General features: G+C 29.8%; 4 protein-coding genes and 1 pseudogene across 6 annotated transcripts; 1 reads left to right on the top strand and 4 right to left on the bottom strand.

Moving 5' to 3' along the window:
* Nucleotides 1–47: 47 nt before the first annotated feature.
* On the bottom strand, nt 48–746 carry LOC113791754 (thialysine N-epsilon-acetyltransferase pseudogene; annotated as a pseudogene).
* Nucleotides 747–1,011: 265 nt separating this feature from the next.
* LOC113791746 (uncharacterized) lies at nt 1,012–11,161 on the bottom strand. 2 transcript variants are annotated; one of them, XM_027341562.2, is made up of 5 exons: nt 5,625–6,075; nt 3,823–3,929; nt 3,683–3,750; nt 2,098–3,410; nt 1,012–2,039 (listed from the first exon to the last, which is right to left on the bottom strand). In XM_027341562.2, exons 1-5 carry the CDS (start codon nt 6,070–6,072, stop codon nt 1,180–1,182), a joined length of 2,796 nt encoding a protein of 931 aa, XP_027197363.2. In that variant the 5' UTR covers nt 6,073–6,075; the 3' UTR covers nt 1,012–1,179. The 2 variants fall into 2 exon arrangements, with proteins under 2 accessions (XP_027197363.2, XP_027197362.2); XM_027341561.2 differs by lacking the exon at nt 5,625–6,075 and adding an exon at nt 11,028–11,161 and having other exon boundaries at nt 1,017–2,039.
* Nucleotides 11,162–11,995: 834 nt separating this feature from the next.
* On the bottom strand, nt 11,996–13,616 carry LOC113791747 (asparaginyl-tRNA synthetase-like). Of its 2 annotated transcripts, none has more exons than XM_027341563.2 (2): nt 13,424–13,616; nt 11,996–13,356 (listed from the first exon to the last, which is right to left on the bottom strand). In XM_027341563.2, exons 1-2 carry the CDS (start codon nt 13,565–13,567, stop codon nt 12,052–12,054), a joined length of 1,449 nt encoding a protein of 482 aa, XP_027197364.2. In that variant the 5' UTR covers nt 13,568–13,616; the 3' UTR covers nt 11,996–12,051. The 2 variants fall into 2 exon arrangements, with proteins under 2 accessions (XP_027197364.2, XP_075680284.1); XM_075824169.1 differs by having other exon boundaries at nt 11,996–13,373; nt 13,424–13,517.
* A 229-nt stretch (nt 13,617–13,845) lies between these two features.
* LOC142646095 (puromycin-sensitive aminopeptidase-like) lies at nt 13,846–17,035 on the top strand. Its single transcript, XM_075824167.1, has 4 exons — nt 13,846–14,385; nt 14,453–15,232; nt 15,287–16,590; nt 16,645–17,035. The coding sequence occupies exons 1-4, from the start codon at nt 14,154–14,156 to the stop codon at nt 16,969–16,971; spliced, it is 2,643 nt and encodes an 880-aa protein (XP_075680282.1). The 5' UTR covers nt 13,846–14,153; the 3' UTR covers nt 16,972–17,035.
* Nucleotides 17,025–17,698, bottom strand: LOC113791755 (small ribosomal subunit protein uS3m-like). The gene has a single exon (XM_027341575.2). It carries the CDS (start codon nt 17,590–17,592, stop codon nt 17,068–17,070), a length of 525 nt encoding a protein of 174 aa, XP_027197376.1. The 5' UTR covers nt 17,593–17,698; the 3' UTR covers nt 17,025–17,067.
* Nucleotides 17,699–17,954: the final 256 nt, after the last annotated feature.

Genomic DNA, 17,954 nt, shown 5'->3' with positions numbered 1-17,954 from the left:
CACAGGTAAATGTGTAATACCTGATCTGTTTTACCAATTTTTTACTGTTTATCATCAAAAAATAAAATTTATTTTGTTGATAAAAATTATTCAATTAAATCTAAATGAATGAATTATTTAGTTGATTTTTCGTAAACATCGATTCGAACATTCGAAGGATTTAGCTGTAAAAGATGTTCGAAACGATTTTTATGCAAACGATATGTAAGCCAATCATCATCATGTGTAAGATCGATTGCTCCGAGTTTTTCATGATAAAATTCTCTCGCTAATTGATTCCAACCGAGTACATTCCATTCTATTCTTGGCATCTGTTGATGATATGCTTTACGTATTAATGTACAAACTAATGATCGTCCAAGGCCCAAACGACGATATTTTGGTTGAATGTAAAGATCTTCCATCCATAAAAATGCTCCTTTCCATGTGGAATATTTTTGTACATAAAGTAAAAAGCCGACTACAGTTTTTATTGACAAATTTTCTACAACTAAACAATGAAAACGAGGTTCATGATCATGACCAAATCCATCCTCTTTTAAACGTTCAGCCGTTATTTCTACCTGATCAGGCATTTTTTCATATTCGGCCAATTCGCAAATTAATGAATGAATCGAATGACAATCCGATGGTCGAGCATCACGAACTATAAATTCTATTTCGGACATAATTTTATTAAATAATCGGCGAACGAAACTGATGAAGAAATCATAAACACGTTGAAAAAAAGATAAAATTAATTTTAACCTTACCCATTAGATGGAGTAAACAATTTTTTTGCTGTTTCTAACTTTTAACAACAAAAGCAGCAACAAGAACCAATTTCCGTTGCTAGATGTCCTAATTGCCAGATAATACCGGTTAGAATGCCAATTAATTTCCAAGTCGAAATTCCAAACGAAACAATTATAGACAACATTATTATTCTGATCGACAATTTTCGTTTCGATCATTTTGTTGCTATTTTATATATGATCGGAAAAATCAAGTGGGGCATTTTTTTTTATTTTGACAGAATTTATACATTTTTATTTTTAAAATATATTCACAAAAATATTATCCCACTATTCAATAACCAGAACATGGGAGAAAATTATTATTCAATCACAATTTTGGCCAGAAAAAAAATGTTGGCAATTGACATAACGAAAAAAAACAAACTAAATTAATTTGACATTATTATAGATGACTGATCGTATCAACTTTAACTTGAATTACAGTATTATTATTATGATTCGTTGTCGTTGAGGTGGTCGTCGTAGTTGTCATCATCGTGTTGTTCGTTCTTGATGAAGACAATGATGAAGATGATGATGAAGCTGATATTCTTGTCGATGGTGAACTACCATCATCCGAATATGAATTGGCCAACGATGATGATAATGATGATGAGGAAGAAGAAGAAGATGGTGAGGAATAATTTGATGTCATGGTTTGATTACTTGAATCTTGATTTGATTTAGATTTTTTTCGATGACGATTCAAATTATGATGATGATGTGAGCTATGTGATTGTTGATTAGATATTATTGATTGTCTTGAGGATGATTGTTCAATGGTTGCTCCGGTTTGATTTACATCAATTGGCTTTCGAACAATTGTACATTGGGATAATGATTCCGATGATGATGATGGCGAATTTATCGAATCATTTTGAATAATCTTTTCTTTTGATGATTCGTTAATATTATTATTTATCATCGTTGTTGAACAATGATGATTAGTAGATAATTGATTATTCGTAATTTGAGAATGATTTTGCGTTTGTTGTTGCTGTTGATGAATACTGTTATTGTTGTAAATGCATCGTGACATTATTGATGATTGCGGCTGCTGTAACATTGTTGATCGAGCATTTGGAAAATGTGTTCGTAAGGTTGATGTTTCGTGAGTTTGTTGGGAATTATTATTTACAGGCATTATCATTGTTCGGCCATAATTGACTGATGTTTGATTGGAAATTGGTGGTTCAACATGTAATCGTGTTATATATTGATCAGTGGATGTTGATCGCCCAGATGGTTGTGATTGTGAAAGATCTACAGAATTTTTCAAAAAATTAAATTGATTCGTAAAATTGATTTCATTTAATCTTACCATTATGTGATGCCAATGATGAAGCTAAATGTGAGATCAATCTCTGTGGATAGAAAAGATTATTTCGCATAGTTGCGGGTGGATTCGGAACACAATGTCGAATCTGTGGATCAACATTTAAAGATTGTCCTCTATAACAAACAGGAAGAGGTTTAATATCCGTCGCTATGATGCTATTATGATGAATTAAGTTATTCGGCTGATAATAACGATTATTATGATGAGCATGTGTATTCGCTCTGTTACCGGATGAATTATTTGAATGGCTTATTTGTTTGGTAAATGTCTGCTGTATTTGATCCATTGGCTGATTTTCAATTATAGACTGTTGAGGCAAATTTATTGATCGAATTATTGAATTATGAGGTGTTGTCGTTGTCGTCGTTAACCAATTTTGTGGTTGAGATTGTGTCATAACATACCCCGAATATGATGGCTGATGGTCCAAAACATTGATGATTTCATTGTGATGATTTGATGATTGAGTGTTGCTAAACTGTTGCGATAATGAAGATTGTTGACAACCAATAATAAGGGCTGCATTTGACATAGCAATGTTGCTGTTACTGACTTGGATTGACTCTTCATAGCTTGGCGGAGCTTCATTTGGTAAGAGTTGAACAGGCGAAAGGTCATTTGTCTCGGTTAAACTAGGAAATTGCTGTTGTTGCTGTTGTTGTTCAATACATTGAGCAGGCATTGATGGAGGTTTCCAAAATGTATATGGTGGGGGTGGTTCAATCGAACCAGGTCCCATCAAATCAAAAGGACCAAATGGTCCATTAATAGATGAATGACCACCTAGACCGAATAAACGCATCGGTGTTGTGACCAATTGATCGACACCATAACCTGAAGGATCATTACAATGAGGAGGTGGTGGAGGAAGATGATGGCCAGAATTACTGGCATTCATATGATTAAGCCGACGATTTTGTAAACGTCGGATCATCATCAGAAGACGACGTTGACGTAATCGATGAATCATGAATAATAATAATGCAAGAATTAAAAACGATGTGACAGTACTAGTGATTAATCGTAAACCAAGATTAGATGTTGGAATTGAATGGAATGTTTTCGTTTCGCCTTTTGTCAATATGGCAGTTTTATTGTTATTATTGCCAAGAAAACGCAAACCATTCTGTAATCCACCATTGAAATTGTTTGAATGATAATGATGGCCAGTACCGGTGTTTATCATTCGTATAGCCATATCACTATTGCCATTATTTGAATTTATTATTTCATTTCCATTTCCACCATCGATACATAAAAATTCACAGCATTTATTTGTTAATTCATGATAACGTCTATAGAAAAAAAACAAAATTTTCTTATTAGTTTTCATGGAAAATTATTTTTTCTGGATTAATTAAGATAACGAAACAAAAACAACAACAAATTTATTTCAAGGTTCAAAAAGATAATTTGCCATTGATTACTCAATTCATATACATTATTCAACAGGCCAAATAATTGTTTATTAATTAATTGATTATTGTTCAAATATTTTTTTCATATTCATTATTCATTCATACAAAAATTATGTCATTCACATCAATTTTGTTTATGGCATACTAACCGACAATTTTCTGGTGGAGAACATAATACCGATATACACATTTCTGCTTTTCCATGCATACATGTACACTATAAATTGAATATAAATTAGAAAATTTTATTAAAGAAAAAAAAAATAAAATAATAATCCAAAAAACAAACCTGTGTACAGGTATCGATTCCAAGTGGAACATATTGTTCACCATGTTTAACCATATCACCTTTATCATTATAACATATTTCAACACCGGATGATGGCTGTTGATGGCCTATTTTTGTTTTTTTGGTAAGAAAAAAAACAAATAATTAGTATCTAAAATAATTAAAAAAAAAATTCATTCAAACAGATTCGCTCTGTAATCAGATAAAATTCAATGTTTCTCCAAGAATCATCCATCTAAATTTTCTACAAGAATAAAAATCCAATTTTTTTTGAAAAAATTGAGAAATTTAAAAGATGTATGAAAAAAAATTAATCATAGAAATTGGCCCTGAACCTTAGATATAATCATCATCATCATCATTATTATTATTATTACAACAAAATCATCATCATTATTTGACGAATGAAATGAATTTTTCATTATATACACGATTATGTTTGCGAATGAATGAATGAATGAATGAAATGAAAACCAAAAGTTTATATTTTCAATCTTTGAAAAAAAAACGATTATAATGATGATGATGGAGAGGATCCTGCTTCCATGGCTTCAGGGATAAAAATTAAGATTGAATAAAAGCGATATCACCACCATCATCATCATGATAGGGAGAAAGTAGAAATTGAAAAAATCATCATCTTTTTTTTTGTTGTTGAAAAAATCAATGCTTTAGATGTTGATTTTGTTATGAAAAAAAACATATGTGGTTCATTTTATCAATAATTTTTATGTCGATATGTGTATCATGAAAACGGAGGTCACTTTTTTGTTGTTGTTGTCGAAAATCAAAATTGAAAGAGAAAATCATTTTACCTAAAGGTAAATTTGGCCATAAATAAGCAATGTCATTTCAATTTATCAAATCTTTGATATCATCATCATCCTCATTATTATTATCATCAATTTCCGCATCAATCATCATTATGTTTTGAAGGAAATTTCTTCTCTTTTTTGTTTGCTTTGTTTTCTCTTACATAATGTCCTTTTTAATTTTCAAAATTTTTTTAGAAAAAATGGTATCGATAAATAATTTATAAAGAAAATAGAATCTAATCATTCAAATGAATTGAATTTTAATCCAATGTCAATTATTCTTGTCAATGAAAAAAAGCCGATTTATATAATTTCAGATTATTATTATTGCATTTGTCGATGGAAATTTCATCTGCCCATTTTTTTCAAAGAAATACAAGTTTTTCTCTCATACAAATTATGTTGATGATATGTAAGAAATGAATCATTTATTTGTGTTTAAATTGTGTTGATCATAATGATGATTATGGTTTTGTAGTTTGGTCATCATCATTCACATAACCATCAAACAACAACAACAACAATCGAATCGATTTCTTTCCATCTAGACATTATAATATCTGTTGCATGATCATCATCTTCATCATCATGATGGTTGATTGGTCGATTGGCTTGTTGGATGATTGCAAACGAAGAAAAATCAAAATTATATAGCTTTTTGGTCAATTTAGGCTGGACTTATTATTATTATTACATTATTTAGGATCGTGACTCATCAACAATGAATTTGAAAGAATCAAGAAAAAATATTGAATTTTTTCTTATCATTGAAATTAATGAAGAAACCCAGTAGCTAAAAACACATGAACGAACAAAAAAAAAAATACATGATGAAGAAATATAGCATTCGATTTCTATTTAAACATTCGTGTACACACCCAATATTCTTCAATTCGAATGTATTTATAAAAAAAGTTGAAAGGTCATTGCTTTATATCATTTTGGAATTATTTTAGAAGAATGGATGAAATAGAAAAAAAACATTACCATTTTGTCTTACACATAATCTGTGTATACAAACAGTTGCATCATTATAATGTTTATTCGTATTGATGATATGATCATGTTGACGAAATAAATCATTATAGGTTATATTCGGATTCTGTTGTTGATTATTGAAGCTCATAATTATATTATTATCATTATTAGTTGTCGTTGTTGGTGATGATAATGGTCGCATCATCATTATTGAATTATGATGATAAATTTTTGATGAATGCAATTCATTATTATTATTATTCGTACTAGTAATTGAAGGATTAAGTATTTTTTTCGGTAATAATGATGATGATGATGATGATGATGAATTAGTGAAAGTTGTTCGAAATATTTGAGAATGACCAATACTATTACCACTGTTATTATTATTATTATTATTGGTAATAATTGCAGATAATGATGTCAAAGTTGTTGTTGACGCCATTGTTATCATCATTATCTTGATGATAATGATTAGATTTATATAAATCAATTTATTTGAATGGCAAAAATAATGATAAAACATTGGACTAGTTGATGATTGGATTTTCATTTCGATAGAATAGATTCTAAATTGCTTTTTCTTTTAAATAATTTGAATATAAAGGAAGGTAAACACAAATGTATAACCACATTTTCAGACATTTGAAATAAAAGTATTACATCATCATCATCATCATCATCATCAGCATTATTGAGTTTTTGAAATTCGAACAAAAATTCATCAATTTTGAATTTGAATGTTAAGTATTGATCAGGATGGAGTGAACAGAGAGAACAAAACGGTCACACCAATCATTTGTTCATTGTCGATTATTCAATTTTTTTTGGTTGGATTGACACAATCACACCAGGTATGTTTGACACACAACAATAGATCTGGGTTCAAAATTATTTTTTCTTCTCCAAGCTTTCATAAGGTCGATTATATTGTATTTGATTAAATTTCCAAGGATCAAATATTTGTTGTTTGATAGAGTAGCAGTAGGTAAATGAAGTAAAATCTTTCAACGAATAGGGGTCAATGATGATGAGGATGTATTATATAAATAAATTTTCCTCAGAAAATCATACAAAAGAAAGTGAGGTTAATTTTGGATTGAACGCACACACACAAAGTAATGCTGAAATTGAAATTTTTTTTTTTCGCTAATTTTCATTTTGTTTAACACTGTGCTTGGTTTATGGGAAAGAATTTTTGTCATCATTTTTATCGAAAATTATTCATTATAATATTGATGACATTTTTTTGTTGATTTCTTTAAAAAATCTTATTGATGATATGCACAGATACACTTTAACAAAGAAAGAGAGAATATAAAAAAGATTTTTTAAAAATCTGATGACAATCGGTCGGGAAAAAAATCGAACAAATAGAACAACAACAACAACAAAAATGACATACAAACACCTGAATGGATTTGAATCATCAGGTAAATAAATTTGCAACACACAAAAAAAAACTGAAATTAAACTAAACAGAGCGAGACCAAGAAAACGAAATCCGTTAAATCATGACAACAACAACAAAAAATTCACATGATAGTTAGGTATTAGAAAAATAATAAATGTCACAAAAAAAATGAACCAAAAGATCAACATTTAACGAAACAACAATTGTGAATAATGCTAATGATAAAGGATGGTTGAATTTGAAAGAAATTTTCTGCGTTTCCACTATAGATTAATAATAATCATCATCATCATCATTTCGACATATATGACGAAAACCTGGAAAAATTTGAAATATAACAGCCGAATGTCATGATGATGATCAAAAGATCGAAATTGATCTATATATTTTTCAAGAGTTTTTACATTTGAAATTATCACACACACACACACACACACCACATATACTCAACGATATCGATAACGATACTGAACGACGACGACGACGACAACGATAACGACAACGATGGTTGTGTGAAAAGAGAAATCTTCAACCAATTCAACAAGTGGTATTATCATCATCATCATTCATATAATAACAATCATCAACATTTCACCTTTACCTGTACTGCTAGCAAAGTAGAGAGATGAAAAAAAAATCCTGTTGTAATGATGTTACCATTTTTTTTGCTTTTCTTTTACTTTTTTCCAACAATTTCTTCATTGTTGTTGTTGTATGTTTGACCACGACCTATGTGCCAAAATATCAAATAATAATAATAATAATGGATGAATAGGAAAAGAAGAAAAACAAAATACAAATCGTGAATATTTCAAAGATGTATATTGGATAATGGTAACAGTACGACAATAACAACGAAAACTACGACGACGATGAAAGAGATCAAACATACACACAGAACACAATGATGTATTTTTCTAAATAGGAGAAGAAAAAAGCTTAAATGGATGTCAATCGCCGTAGCAAAACCAAAAAAAAAAAAAATTATCATCATATGGGGTGAACACATTGGAAAGAAAAACGAATTGGAAGAAAAACATCCATTGTTTGTTTGTGTTATAATAAAATTGCCAAACGAAACTTGATTTTAGCTTGATAAACCAATAGCATATCTACCTAAAAATGATGATGATCTTGATTGATCTTTTTTTTTACCTGGAAAATTTTTCTTTTTTGCTCTTCTTATATAACGATCACATTCATCTGATATTTATTGACGATGAATGAATAAACAACAGGAGAGATGTATTATTATAAAAGTTTTACGTGTATTTTTTTAGATTTTAAAATCTAAAAAATCGAAATATTAAAAAAAACATAACCTAACCTAATCTAACCTGATTACATATACAAATGTGGGTCCGTTTTGTTTGTGTGTTTGATGATGATCGTAATCACAGCAAGAAACCCACATAAGAAAAAAAAGAAAGAAATATGACCATGGCCTTTTATCAAATGAATGATTTTTTTTAAACATTTCACCATCATGATTTCATATTGGTGTGATTAACATTAAAAGAAGAAGAAAAAGAAAATTTCCCCATCCGAACAATTATTATATATTCGGGAGAAAGTTGATGATGATGATGATGATAATGAGAGGTCAAAGTTCGACATATAAGATTTTTTACTTTAATTTTTTTCACGGTGAAATGTCTTTCAAATTCAAAAGGTGAAATTTATTGTATTTATACCGAGTACCAAAATAAAATTTGGATCGCCTGTTTCTAATATATCATACTGATAGATAAGGTAAAAGGATGGATGAAAAAATATAATCAATTTTCAATAAAACTTTAATAGAAAAAAATCCTAATTTTTTATTTGGAAAAAAATGAAATGAATGTGATCTCTTGAAATATGAAAAAAAAATTCCAACAATAATAATAACAATAACAAAACTAAAAAATAATGTGAAAACTAAATCTAAACATCAACATTGTTACAACATTGATAATAATTGTTCAAGTTCATGGCAATAATGATAATAAACATTATTATCTTCAATCAAAATCAAAATCCTATTTCTCAACACGAACAGACAACAATAACAACAAAAATTATGGATAAACCAAGATAACCAAATGCATCTATTATGTCAGCATTTCAACAACAACAACAACAAAAAAAAGGAGAATCATAATAAACTTAATGGCAAAATTATAATTGTTGTTTTTTTAAAATGATGTTTTCCATCATTAACATTATCATTGAAGCAATGTAATAATATTATTTTTTAATAAAGATGATGACACACATCAGGGAACAAAACAAGGTAAAATAAAATTTCAAAAATTAAATCAATAAATGATACTTGGGTGTGGAAATAAAAGTCATCAACAATTTTTTTTGCTTTGTTTTTTCTTTTCAAGTTGTCATTTGAAAATAGATGATGATGATGATAACAACAAGGTGGTTCGATTCGTTTTTTTCTTGTTGGTATAAACAAATAGAATGAATGATTGAAAGAAAAGGTTGAATGAATTTAGGACAAACAAATGTTGTTATACGGTAATGAATAATCATCATTTGAAAAAAACGGATTTTTTTTTCTCAAACAAAACAAAAAAAAACACATTGAATAGGCAAATCATCGTGATTTATTTTTTTGGGTGAAAAAAAATTGGATCGAATATATTCGAACTAATCAACGGTTATTTTAACATATAGGTGGAAATGGAAAGAGAAAAAAAAATTGTTAAAACATTCGAATGGATTTGTATGACAATCATCAAGCAATCAATTAATCGATCAATTAATTTTATAATAATGATTGGATAAAAATCATGTTAAATAATATTATTCAAATTTAATGATTTTATAATTTAACTGATTTAAATTAATCAATAATGATGAAAAATTATATTATATTTCCGCTTTATTTGTGAGAGAAAAAAAATAAGCAACAAAAACAATACAAACTGGATTAAAACAGAGTTTCTCGTATAATCTTCATGGCCAACACACTAGCGACAATGAAAGGTGAATTTTTTGGAAAAATTATCATTTTTTTTTGTCTTCTTTCAACAATAAAAACAGGATGAATATGCGTTGGCGCCATTTTATCTCGTTTATATTATGTGAAAAACTTTATGATCATGATAATGTGTTTATATTGTGCCATATTGTATGATTGTTCAATGATGATGATGATCATCATCATAAATTTGTTCAACATTTTTTTTTTGGTTTGGTTTCAAATTTGAAATTCAGTTATCATAATCACTAACAATAATAACAGGAAAATATCCAGTTTTTTTTCTGGATGAATAATGAACACACCTGAAATAAATTATTCAGTTAATGAAAAAAATATTGGTTGAATTATAATAATGATATGACTAAACAATTGAATCCTGAACCACCAAAATCTCATCAAAAGGAGAGTAAAGAAAAATTTAAATTTGATGTTTTAAAAAAAAACCAAGCATCTAATTTGATTCATTTTGAATGGATGTTAAAAATACTGTGAACAAATAAAATAAAACAAAACAAAAACTAGATCATCATCCATCATTCATCTTTCATAGATCACGGATATTATTATTTATTTTTTTTATTTTATCCCAATAAAAATTAGAATCGAATTATATACTGTTTTATGGATTTTAACGATGATAATAATAATAATCCTTGGTTAATTTTGGTTGTTGTTCGAAAAAAAAATAATTTTCAAATTTCTTAGGTATACCGTTATCACTAAGATATTGTTCTTATTATTGATGGTGTAATTACCCCAAAATTAGAACAACAGAAAAAAAAACGTTTTTCTTATAATTATCAATAACAATGGCATTGTTTTTTGTTATTCACACATACAAACAAAATCTGAGTGAATATTTCATTCAATATCAATTACAATGAGCAAATGAAAACAATTCGCGAATGTTTTTGAAATGAACCATATTATCGGATGAATGAAAGGATTTTTCTTTCAAGTGTCATTATTATTATTATTATTATTATCACCATCATCATCATCAAAAAAAATCACTTACCATCTTGAAAATCTTGAATGCCAGGCATCGAAACAAACATTATTAAAAATAATACATTGATTATTGTGTCACATATGATCAAATGAAATGATATGATCAAGGAACAAGAAAAATTATTATTATTATTATTGAAACAAAACGAAATAAACAGTGAAGAATTGTAACCACACAAATATACAAACGAGAAAAGAAACAATAAAGATGTATAATTGAAATCACAATTATTAAAAAAAAAGAAAAATCTAGAGCAAATTGAAAATGGACAACAAAATCATTATCATCATTATTATTATAAAACTATACAATGGTGACACATTAATTGTTAAAAGATGTCATCAAATTTTTATGATTGTCATTCATAAAAAGAAACCAAATTAGGTAGATTATTATTGTAATTATGCCAAATATGAATGCAAGGTGAATTGGTTTTCAAATTGAAATTTTACAAATTCGAATGTTCAATTTTGTTATTGTTATTGTATTTATACTTCCGCATTGCCACCATATTGATGATAATGATGATAATAATTGGAATTATGTTGTAAAGTTGACAAGTTCAATTTTGTCATTTAAAATAATGAAATTTTATTATCAATATTTTGTTCATTATTGAATATCTGGGATTTATTCTGGTTTCAAGAATTTTCATACGTTTAACACCTACAAAAAAACATATACACCAAAAGAATTGAAGATTTGATGTGCATGTGGAAAGAGAATTCGAGTATCCTTGAACTAGTAACCAATATATTTTATTTTGTCTAGTCCAAATCTGGGGAAGGAGAAGTTTTTGATATGATGTGTGTGCGTGTGTTTTTTTTCTGGCGACTCAATTAACCAATATGCTATATAAATCCATTTGAATATAGAATTCGCAAAGAATCTGATCAAAATATAGCAACGTTACATTTTCAACTCGTTCAACAATAAAGAGGTGAAGAAAAAAAAACTGAACAATGAACAAAGAATAAGATTTTTATATTTTATTTCAATCAATTTTGTAATGGTCTAATGAAAATTCAGATTATAATCTACAATGATAAGGCCAACGAGGAAATGGTACAACATCCTTAATATTGACAACACCACAAACAGTCTGCAGAAATCGATCAAAACCAAAACCAAAACCGCCAGTTGGTACCGATCCAAATCTTCGCAAATCTAGATACCATTCTAATTGATTAGTATTATTGATCACATTTTTCGATTTGATTTGTTCAACTAAACGTTCTAAACGATTTTCTCTTAGACTACCACCACATACTTCACCACAAATTGGAGTTAATAAATCAAAACATTGTGCCATTGTACCATCATCAGTAGATTTCATATAGAAAGGTTTAATTTCCATGGGGAAATTTGTTACAAAAATTGGTTGATGATCACAGATTTCCAAAATGAATCGTTCCATTTCTGCATTAAGATTCATTTTTTTATTTTCATTCAATTGAGGATATTTATTCGATAACATTTGACAAGCATCTTGATAAGAAATTTGAAGGAATTTAGAGCTTTTAAGTTTATCATAATATTTATGATGCTGATTCATATCCAATAGAAATTCTAAATCTTTTTGACAATTTTTTTCGATTTCATCGAGAAGATAACGAAAAAGCGATTCTACCAATGACATTAAAGTTTTGAGATCGAAAAGAAAAGCTTGTTCCAATTCAAGCATTAAAAATTCACTCAAATGTTTGGGAGACATTGATTTTTCTGCTCGAAACACTGAACTTAGACAATAAACACGAGATAATGAACTGGCCATTGCTTCCAGATGAAGTTGACCCGATACCGTTAAATATGTTGGACGACCAAAGTATAATCTTTCTGGATTAGTAATAGGCCAATTTGCGGGATTTAATGTAAAACATTCACCACCACCTTCACAATCGTTTGCAGTGATTAATGGCACTTGTACTTCAATAAATTGATTATCAGACATAAATTTATGAATAGCACGAGATAATTCATTTCTTATCCTCAGAATCGATTGAAAATATCGAACTCTAGGCCGCAGATGAATTTGTTCACGAAGTAAATCAAATTCCATGCCACTTTTCAAATGGCCAATCTGATAATGATCAGGTGGACAATCACCGATCACAGTGAATTGATCACAAAGAAAATCCAAAGATTGTTGATGGCCTAAACTTTCTGACAAACGTCCAATACATTCTAATGATGCACCGTTTTGTATTCTTGAACGATCATTTAGTTCCATCAATGATACGGGTATAATAACTTGCAAACGTTCAGCAGAACTACCATCATCTAGCTGAAGAAACCATTTAGATTTTTTCTTTTGTATCTTCCCACGTATCCAACCCTGGAAAAGAATTTTTCCTAGATAAAATTAATCTATTTTTAAAATTTAAAAAATAGGAAAAATGTACATAAACTTTATATTGATAACAATCGGAGGGTTGGCCATAATCAAGAATTTTTCTGATTGTATCTAATGATCGAATATTATGACAATATCTACGACAAATAAATTGATGAAAACGATAACGAATAGAATTGATAGACGAAATCATTTTCAAATTAAAATTTTGGTTCAGCTGACAATTTTAATTTGAAAGAATTTTTTTGGAAATTTTCTCCGCTATCCAATAGTCACAATCGTTTACGGTTTGGTGTAGAAGCATTATTTCGTGTTATCACTTAACCGAATGTTGAATTAGAACAAGGATTCATTGTGACTATAAATGTACGGATGGATAAGTACTGGAAGCATGTGGACTTTGACACGTTTCTGCATGTCATCATTGTTTAAGCTTTGACGATTATAAAAGCCGATAAACTTAATTGTTTCATTTCTGAAAAAATAAGTTTTCAACAACTTTTTAAAGTAAACAAAAAATTAATATTTAATCTTATAGATTAGTTATAACATAAATTTATAACCAAATACTGTTTTAGTTTTTTCATTTTAAATTTCAATCCGATACGATTCGAAAATTTTGTATTTTTCTCACTCCAGTGTCATTTACCAGCCGTTTGTATCCAAATTTTCGGGTTTTAATTGAGAAACGATTGTTCTATTTCAGCTATCAGAATTATCTATTATCGATCCATATTTCTATTCATCGTCAATTTTCCAATTTTTGTACGAAGAAAACAATGGCAACTACCGAGAATAAAACTTCATTTCAACGTTTACCCTGTTTGGTAACGCCTATAAATTATCATATTAGATTGGCACCAGATTTTAAGAAATTCACTTTCGAAGGATCTCAATCAATTGATCTTAAAGTGAATGAATCGACTGCTGAAATTGTTTTGAATTCGGATAAACTGACTATTGAAAATGGTGCTGATCAATGCAATGTGAAACTGCCCAACGATAACAAAAGTAAATGATTCGATAACATATGTTCATTGATGATATTTTTGTTTGACGTTTTTGTTTTTCATTATAGCAATCAACATCAAAGAAATTAAATACAATGTTGAAGAAGAAACAGCAACTCTAATACTGGCTGAAAAATTGGTACCGGGAATGAATGCCATCTTGAATTTAGAATTTAGTGGTGAATTGGATAAAAATTTGACTGGTTTCTACAAAAGTCGTTATATCGGTCCAGATGGAAAAGAACGTTTTTCTGCTGTCACTCAATTCGAACCAACATATGCTCGAAAAGCTTTTCCATGTTGGGATGAGCCGGCACATAAAGCTACATTCGATATAACTTTAGTCGTGCCGGTTAGTGATAATGATGACAAAATGGTTGCTTTAAGCAATATGTCCGTAAAAGAAGAAAATCGAGATTCCCAAAAACGACGTGTAGTTAAATTTGATCGAACACCGATTATGTCCACCTATTTAGTTGCATTCGTTATTGGTGAATATGATTACATCGAAACTCGATCCAAACATGGTGTTCTTGTTAGAGTTTATACACCTTTACAAAAATCTGAACAAGGACGTTTTGCTTTAGATGTTGCTGCTCGATCATTAGACTTTTATACCGATTATTTTCAAATTCCTTTTCCATTGAGTAAATTGGATTTGATTGCCATTTCTGATTTTTCTGCTGGCGCTATGGAAAATTGGGGTTTGGTTACTTATCGTGAAGTATGTTTATTGGTCGATCCATCCCATACGTCTACTTCCCGAAAACAAAGCATTTCATTGACTGTTGCACATGAATTGGCTCACCAATGGTTTGGCAATTTGGTAACGATGGAATGGTGGACACGTAAGATATTTCATTTATATTGAATTTAATCTGATAATTCTATGCCAATTTTAGATCTTTGGCTAAACGAAGGCTTTGCGATGTTCATGGAATATTTGTGTGTGGATCATTTGTTCCCAGACTTTATGATCTGGAAACAATTCGTTTCAGACACATTCTTATCTGCAATGAATTTAGATTCGTTGGCGAATTCTCATCCAATCGAAATTCCTGTCGGACATCCATCGGAAGTAGAAGAAATATTCGATGACATTTCTTATAATAAAGGGGCTTGCATTAATCGAATGTTATATCATTATATTGGCGATGAAAATTTCCGTAAAGGAATGAAATTGTACCTTTCCCGTCATAGTTATAAAAATACACAAACCGAAGATTTATGGAATGCTTTGGAAGAGGCTAGCCAAAAACCAGTACGTCGTATGATGACTACTTGGACTAAACAAAAAGGTTATCCGGTTGTTACTGTCAATTGTCAAGGATCAAATCGATTGGAATTGACTCAGGAAAAATTCAACTCAGATGGTCAATTGTCTGATGCTGATAAAACAATGTTATGGGCTGTTCCAGTTCAAGTGATCACTGCTAAGGATGTTCAAAAACCGCAAGCCGAAATTCTTTTAGAAAAGCGTGTTGAAACTCTTGAACTTGGTAGTCTCATCGATTTGCAAAAAGAATGGATAAAATTGAATCCTTTTGCTATGGCAACTTATCGTGTTCAATATCAACAAGAAGATCTATTCATCCGTCTGTTAGAGGAAGGTATTGGCCAACAAAAATTAGACCCAGCTGATCGTTTGAATTTAATCAATGATCTTTACTCTATGACATTGGCTGGACGTAAAAGTTCAGATGTTCTTTTCCAAGCTATCGGATCTTTCCGTAATGAATGTGAATATTCAGTATGGACTGTAATGAACGTCATACTGAGCAAATATAATCAATTGCTTTATGGTTATGATTTTCACCCAAAATTTGTTGAATTTGGTACAAAATTGATTACACAAAAAGTTTTTGGTGAAATCGGCTGGGATCCTAAACCATCGGAACCACATCTAAAAACTTTACTTCGTCCTTTGTTAATCAATCGTTTGGTTACATTCGAATATCCTGAAGTTATGAAAAAATGTCATGAAGCTTTTGATGATCATGTTGCCAAACGAAAATCAATACCGGCTGATCTTCGTTCAGCTGTATATCGAGCTATGTCAAGTCAAATCACAGATGAAATATGGGAGAAAATCATGAAACTTCATGATGAAGCCGAACTTCAAGAGGAACAAATGCGTATACAATCAGCGCTAGGTTCCGTAAAAAAACCTGAATTCATTGAACGTGTCCTAAAATTTGCAATTAGTGTAAGTAATTATTTATCAGATGATAACTGTAACCTCACAATGTCATGATTCTAGGATAAGGTACGTTCACAAGACACTATTTTTGTTGTTGCGTCAGTGGCGTGTAATCCATCTGGTCGTCGAACTGCTTGGGAATTTTTCATCTCTAATTACGAGCTATTCAAGAGTCGTTATGATGTTGGATTCCTAGGCAATGCATTGATAAAAAGTTTGATTGAAAATTTTCAAACTGAAGAAATGGCTCATCAAATTGAAGATTTTTTCCGCGTGAATCCTAATAAAGGATGGGATCGTTCGATTCAGCAATCGATAGAAACGGTTCGATTGAATGCTGCTTTGATGGCTCGTGATACTGAAAAATTGGCTAAATTTTTTCAATAAAAAATTGAATTATTAATCCACATAATTCATGAAAATCGTACAATAAATTATAATTTTCTATTCATTCAAGATTTTATTTACATAATAATCTACAATCTAAATGTATTTATAGATAAGAGCATTGCGATCTGCTGTTGTTGACACATCGACCTTAACAGGACATTTTAATAGATGAGACAATAGCTCTTCCGTGTAACCAATTAACCAGTAATATTTTCGTGCAGGAATAGCCTGATTAACAATACCACCAATATGTATCATATTACCGCGACGTTTGATTATAATTTCGCTGAGAAATAAACGATGCCATGTACCAGCTAAAAATTTTCTAATAAATGTATCATCAATGGTTACTTCGCTTGTCAATGATACGCCCACCAAAGAACTGGTATTCCATGAATTCCAACCTTTACGAACACCAATATAACTAGGTTTATTTGCTTGTTCATAAGTTAATGGACGGTTACGTTTCAATGTAACCTTATAACGTCCAGCTTGACATTTTTGCCGATTTGAATTATACGAGATGATTTGAGGCACGGATAAAATTGACGGATTTTTTGTAAAAGTTGAATTAATATAACCAAAACAATTTCTCCATTGAATGCAAAATCTATTCATGATTCTGGAACTTTATTTGAACAATCGATAAAAATTGAAATTTGCTTTTCAATTATCACATGGCATAAAATTCGAATTGATTTTTTGCCAACTTCATACATTGTAACACCATACACAAACATCGTTTTCAAAAATGATTTAGTCTTGAAAAATGATTTATAAATGGTAGTGGTAATATAAAAAGTTTAACGCGTTCGCTACCAGAGATTTCGAAAAACACATAGAACTACAGCAAATAAACGACGCATATATGCGTCGCTGGTAGCGAACGCGTTAAAGTTGATTCGGTAAATTAAATTGTAGAAGCAAAGAAAATCATGAACGATTATTAAAGCAGTGGTAATCATGTTGATGATGATAAC

Source organism: Dermatophagoides pteronyssinus, unplaced genomic scaffold, assembly GCF_027571235.1.
Source record: "Dermatophagoides pteronyssinus isolate colony J.1.1.1.1 unplaced genomic scaffold, Derpt_VIB-CSIC_2022.12 sq0052, whole genome shotgun sequence".
NCBI classification, from domain to species: Eukaryota; Metazoa; Arthropoda; class Arachnida; order Sarcoptiformes; family Pyroglyphidae; genus Dermatophagoides; species Dermatophagoides pteronyssinus.
Note: the sequence above shows the minus strand (reverse complement) of the source record. Positions and strands in the feature narration are given on the sequence as shown.

Coding starts and splice junctions, on each gene's coding strand:
- LOC113791746 (XM_027341562.2), bottom strand. CDS start 6,072: ATGATGATAACAATGGCGTCAACAACAACTTTGACATCATTATCTGCA. Junction 3,751..3,822: donor GAATCGATACCTGTACACAG/GTTTGTTTTTTG, acceptor TTCAATTTATAG/TGTACATGTATGCATGGAAA. Junction 3,411..3,682: donor TCTCCACCAGAAAATTGTCG/GTTAGTATGCCA, acceptor TTTTTTCTATAG/ACGTTATCATGAATTAACAA.
- LOC113791747 (XM_027341563.2), bottom strand. CDS start 13,567: ATGATTTCGTCTATCAATTCTATTCGTTATCGTTTTCATCAATTTATT. Junction 13,357..13,423: donor GTTATCAATATAAAGTTTAT/GTACATTTTTCC, acceptor ATTCTTTTCCAG/GGTTGGATACGTGGGAAGAT.
- LOC142646095 (XM_075824167.1), top strand. CDS start 14,154: ATGGCAACTACCGAGAATAAAACTTCATTTCAACGTTTACCCTGTTTG. Junction 15,233..15,286: donor AACGATGGAATGGTGGACAC/GTAAGATATTTC, acceptor TGCCAATTTTAG/ATCTTTGGCTAAACGAAGGC. Junction 16,591..16,644: donor TCCTAAAATTTGCAATTAGT/GTAAGTAATTAT, acceptor TCATGATTCTAG/GATAAGGTACGTTCACAAGA.
- LOC113791755 (XM_027341575.2), bottom strand. CDS start 17,592: ATGAATAGATTTTGCATTCAATGGAGAAATTGTTTTGGTTATATTAAT.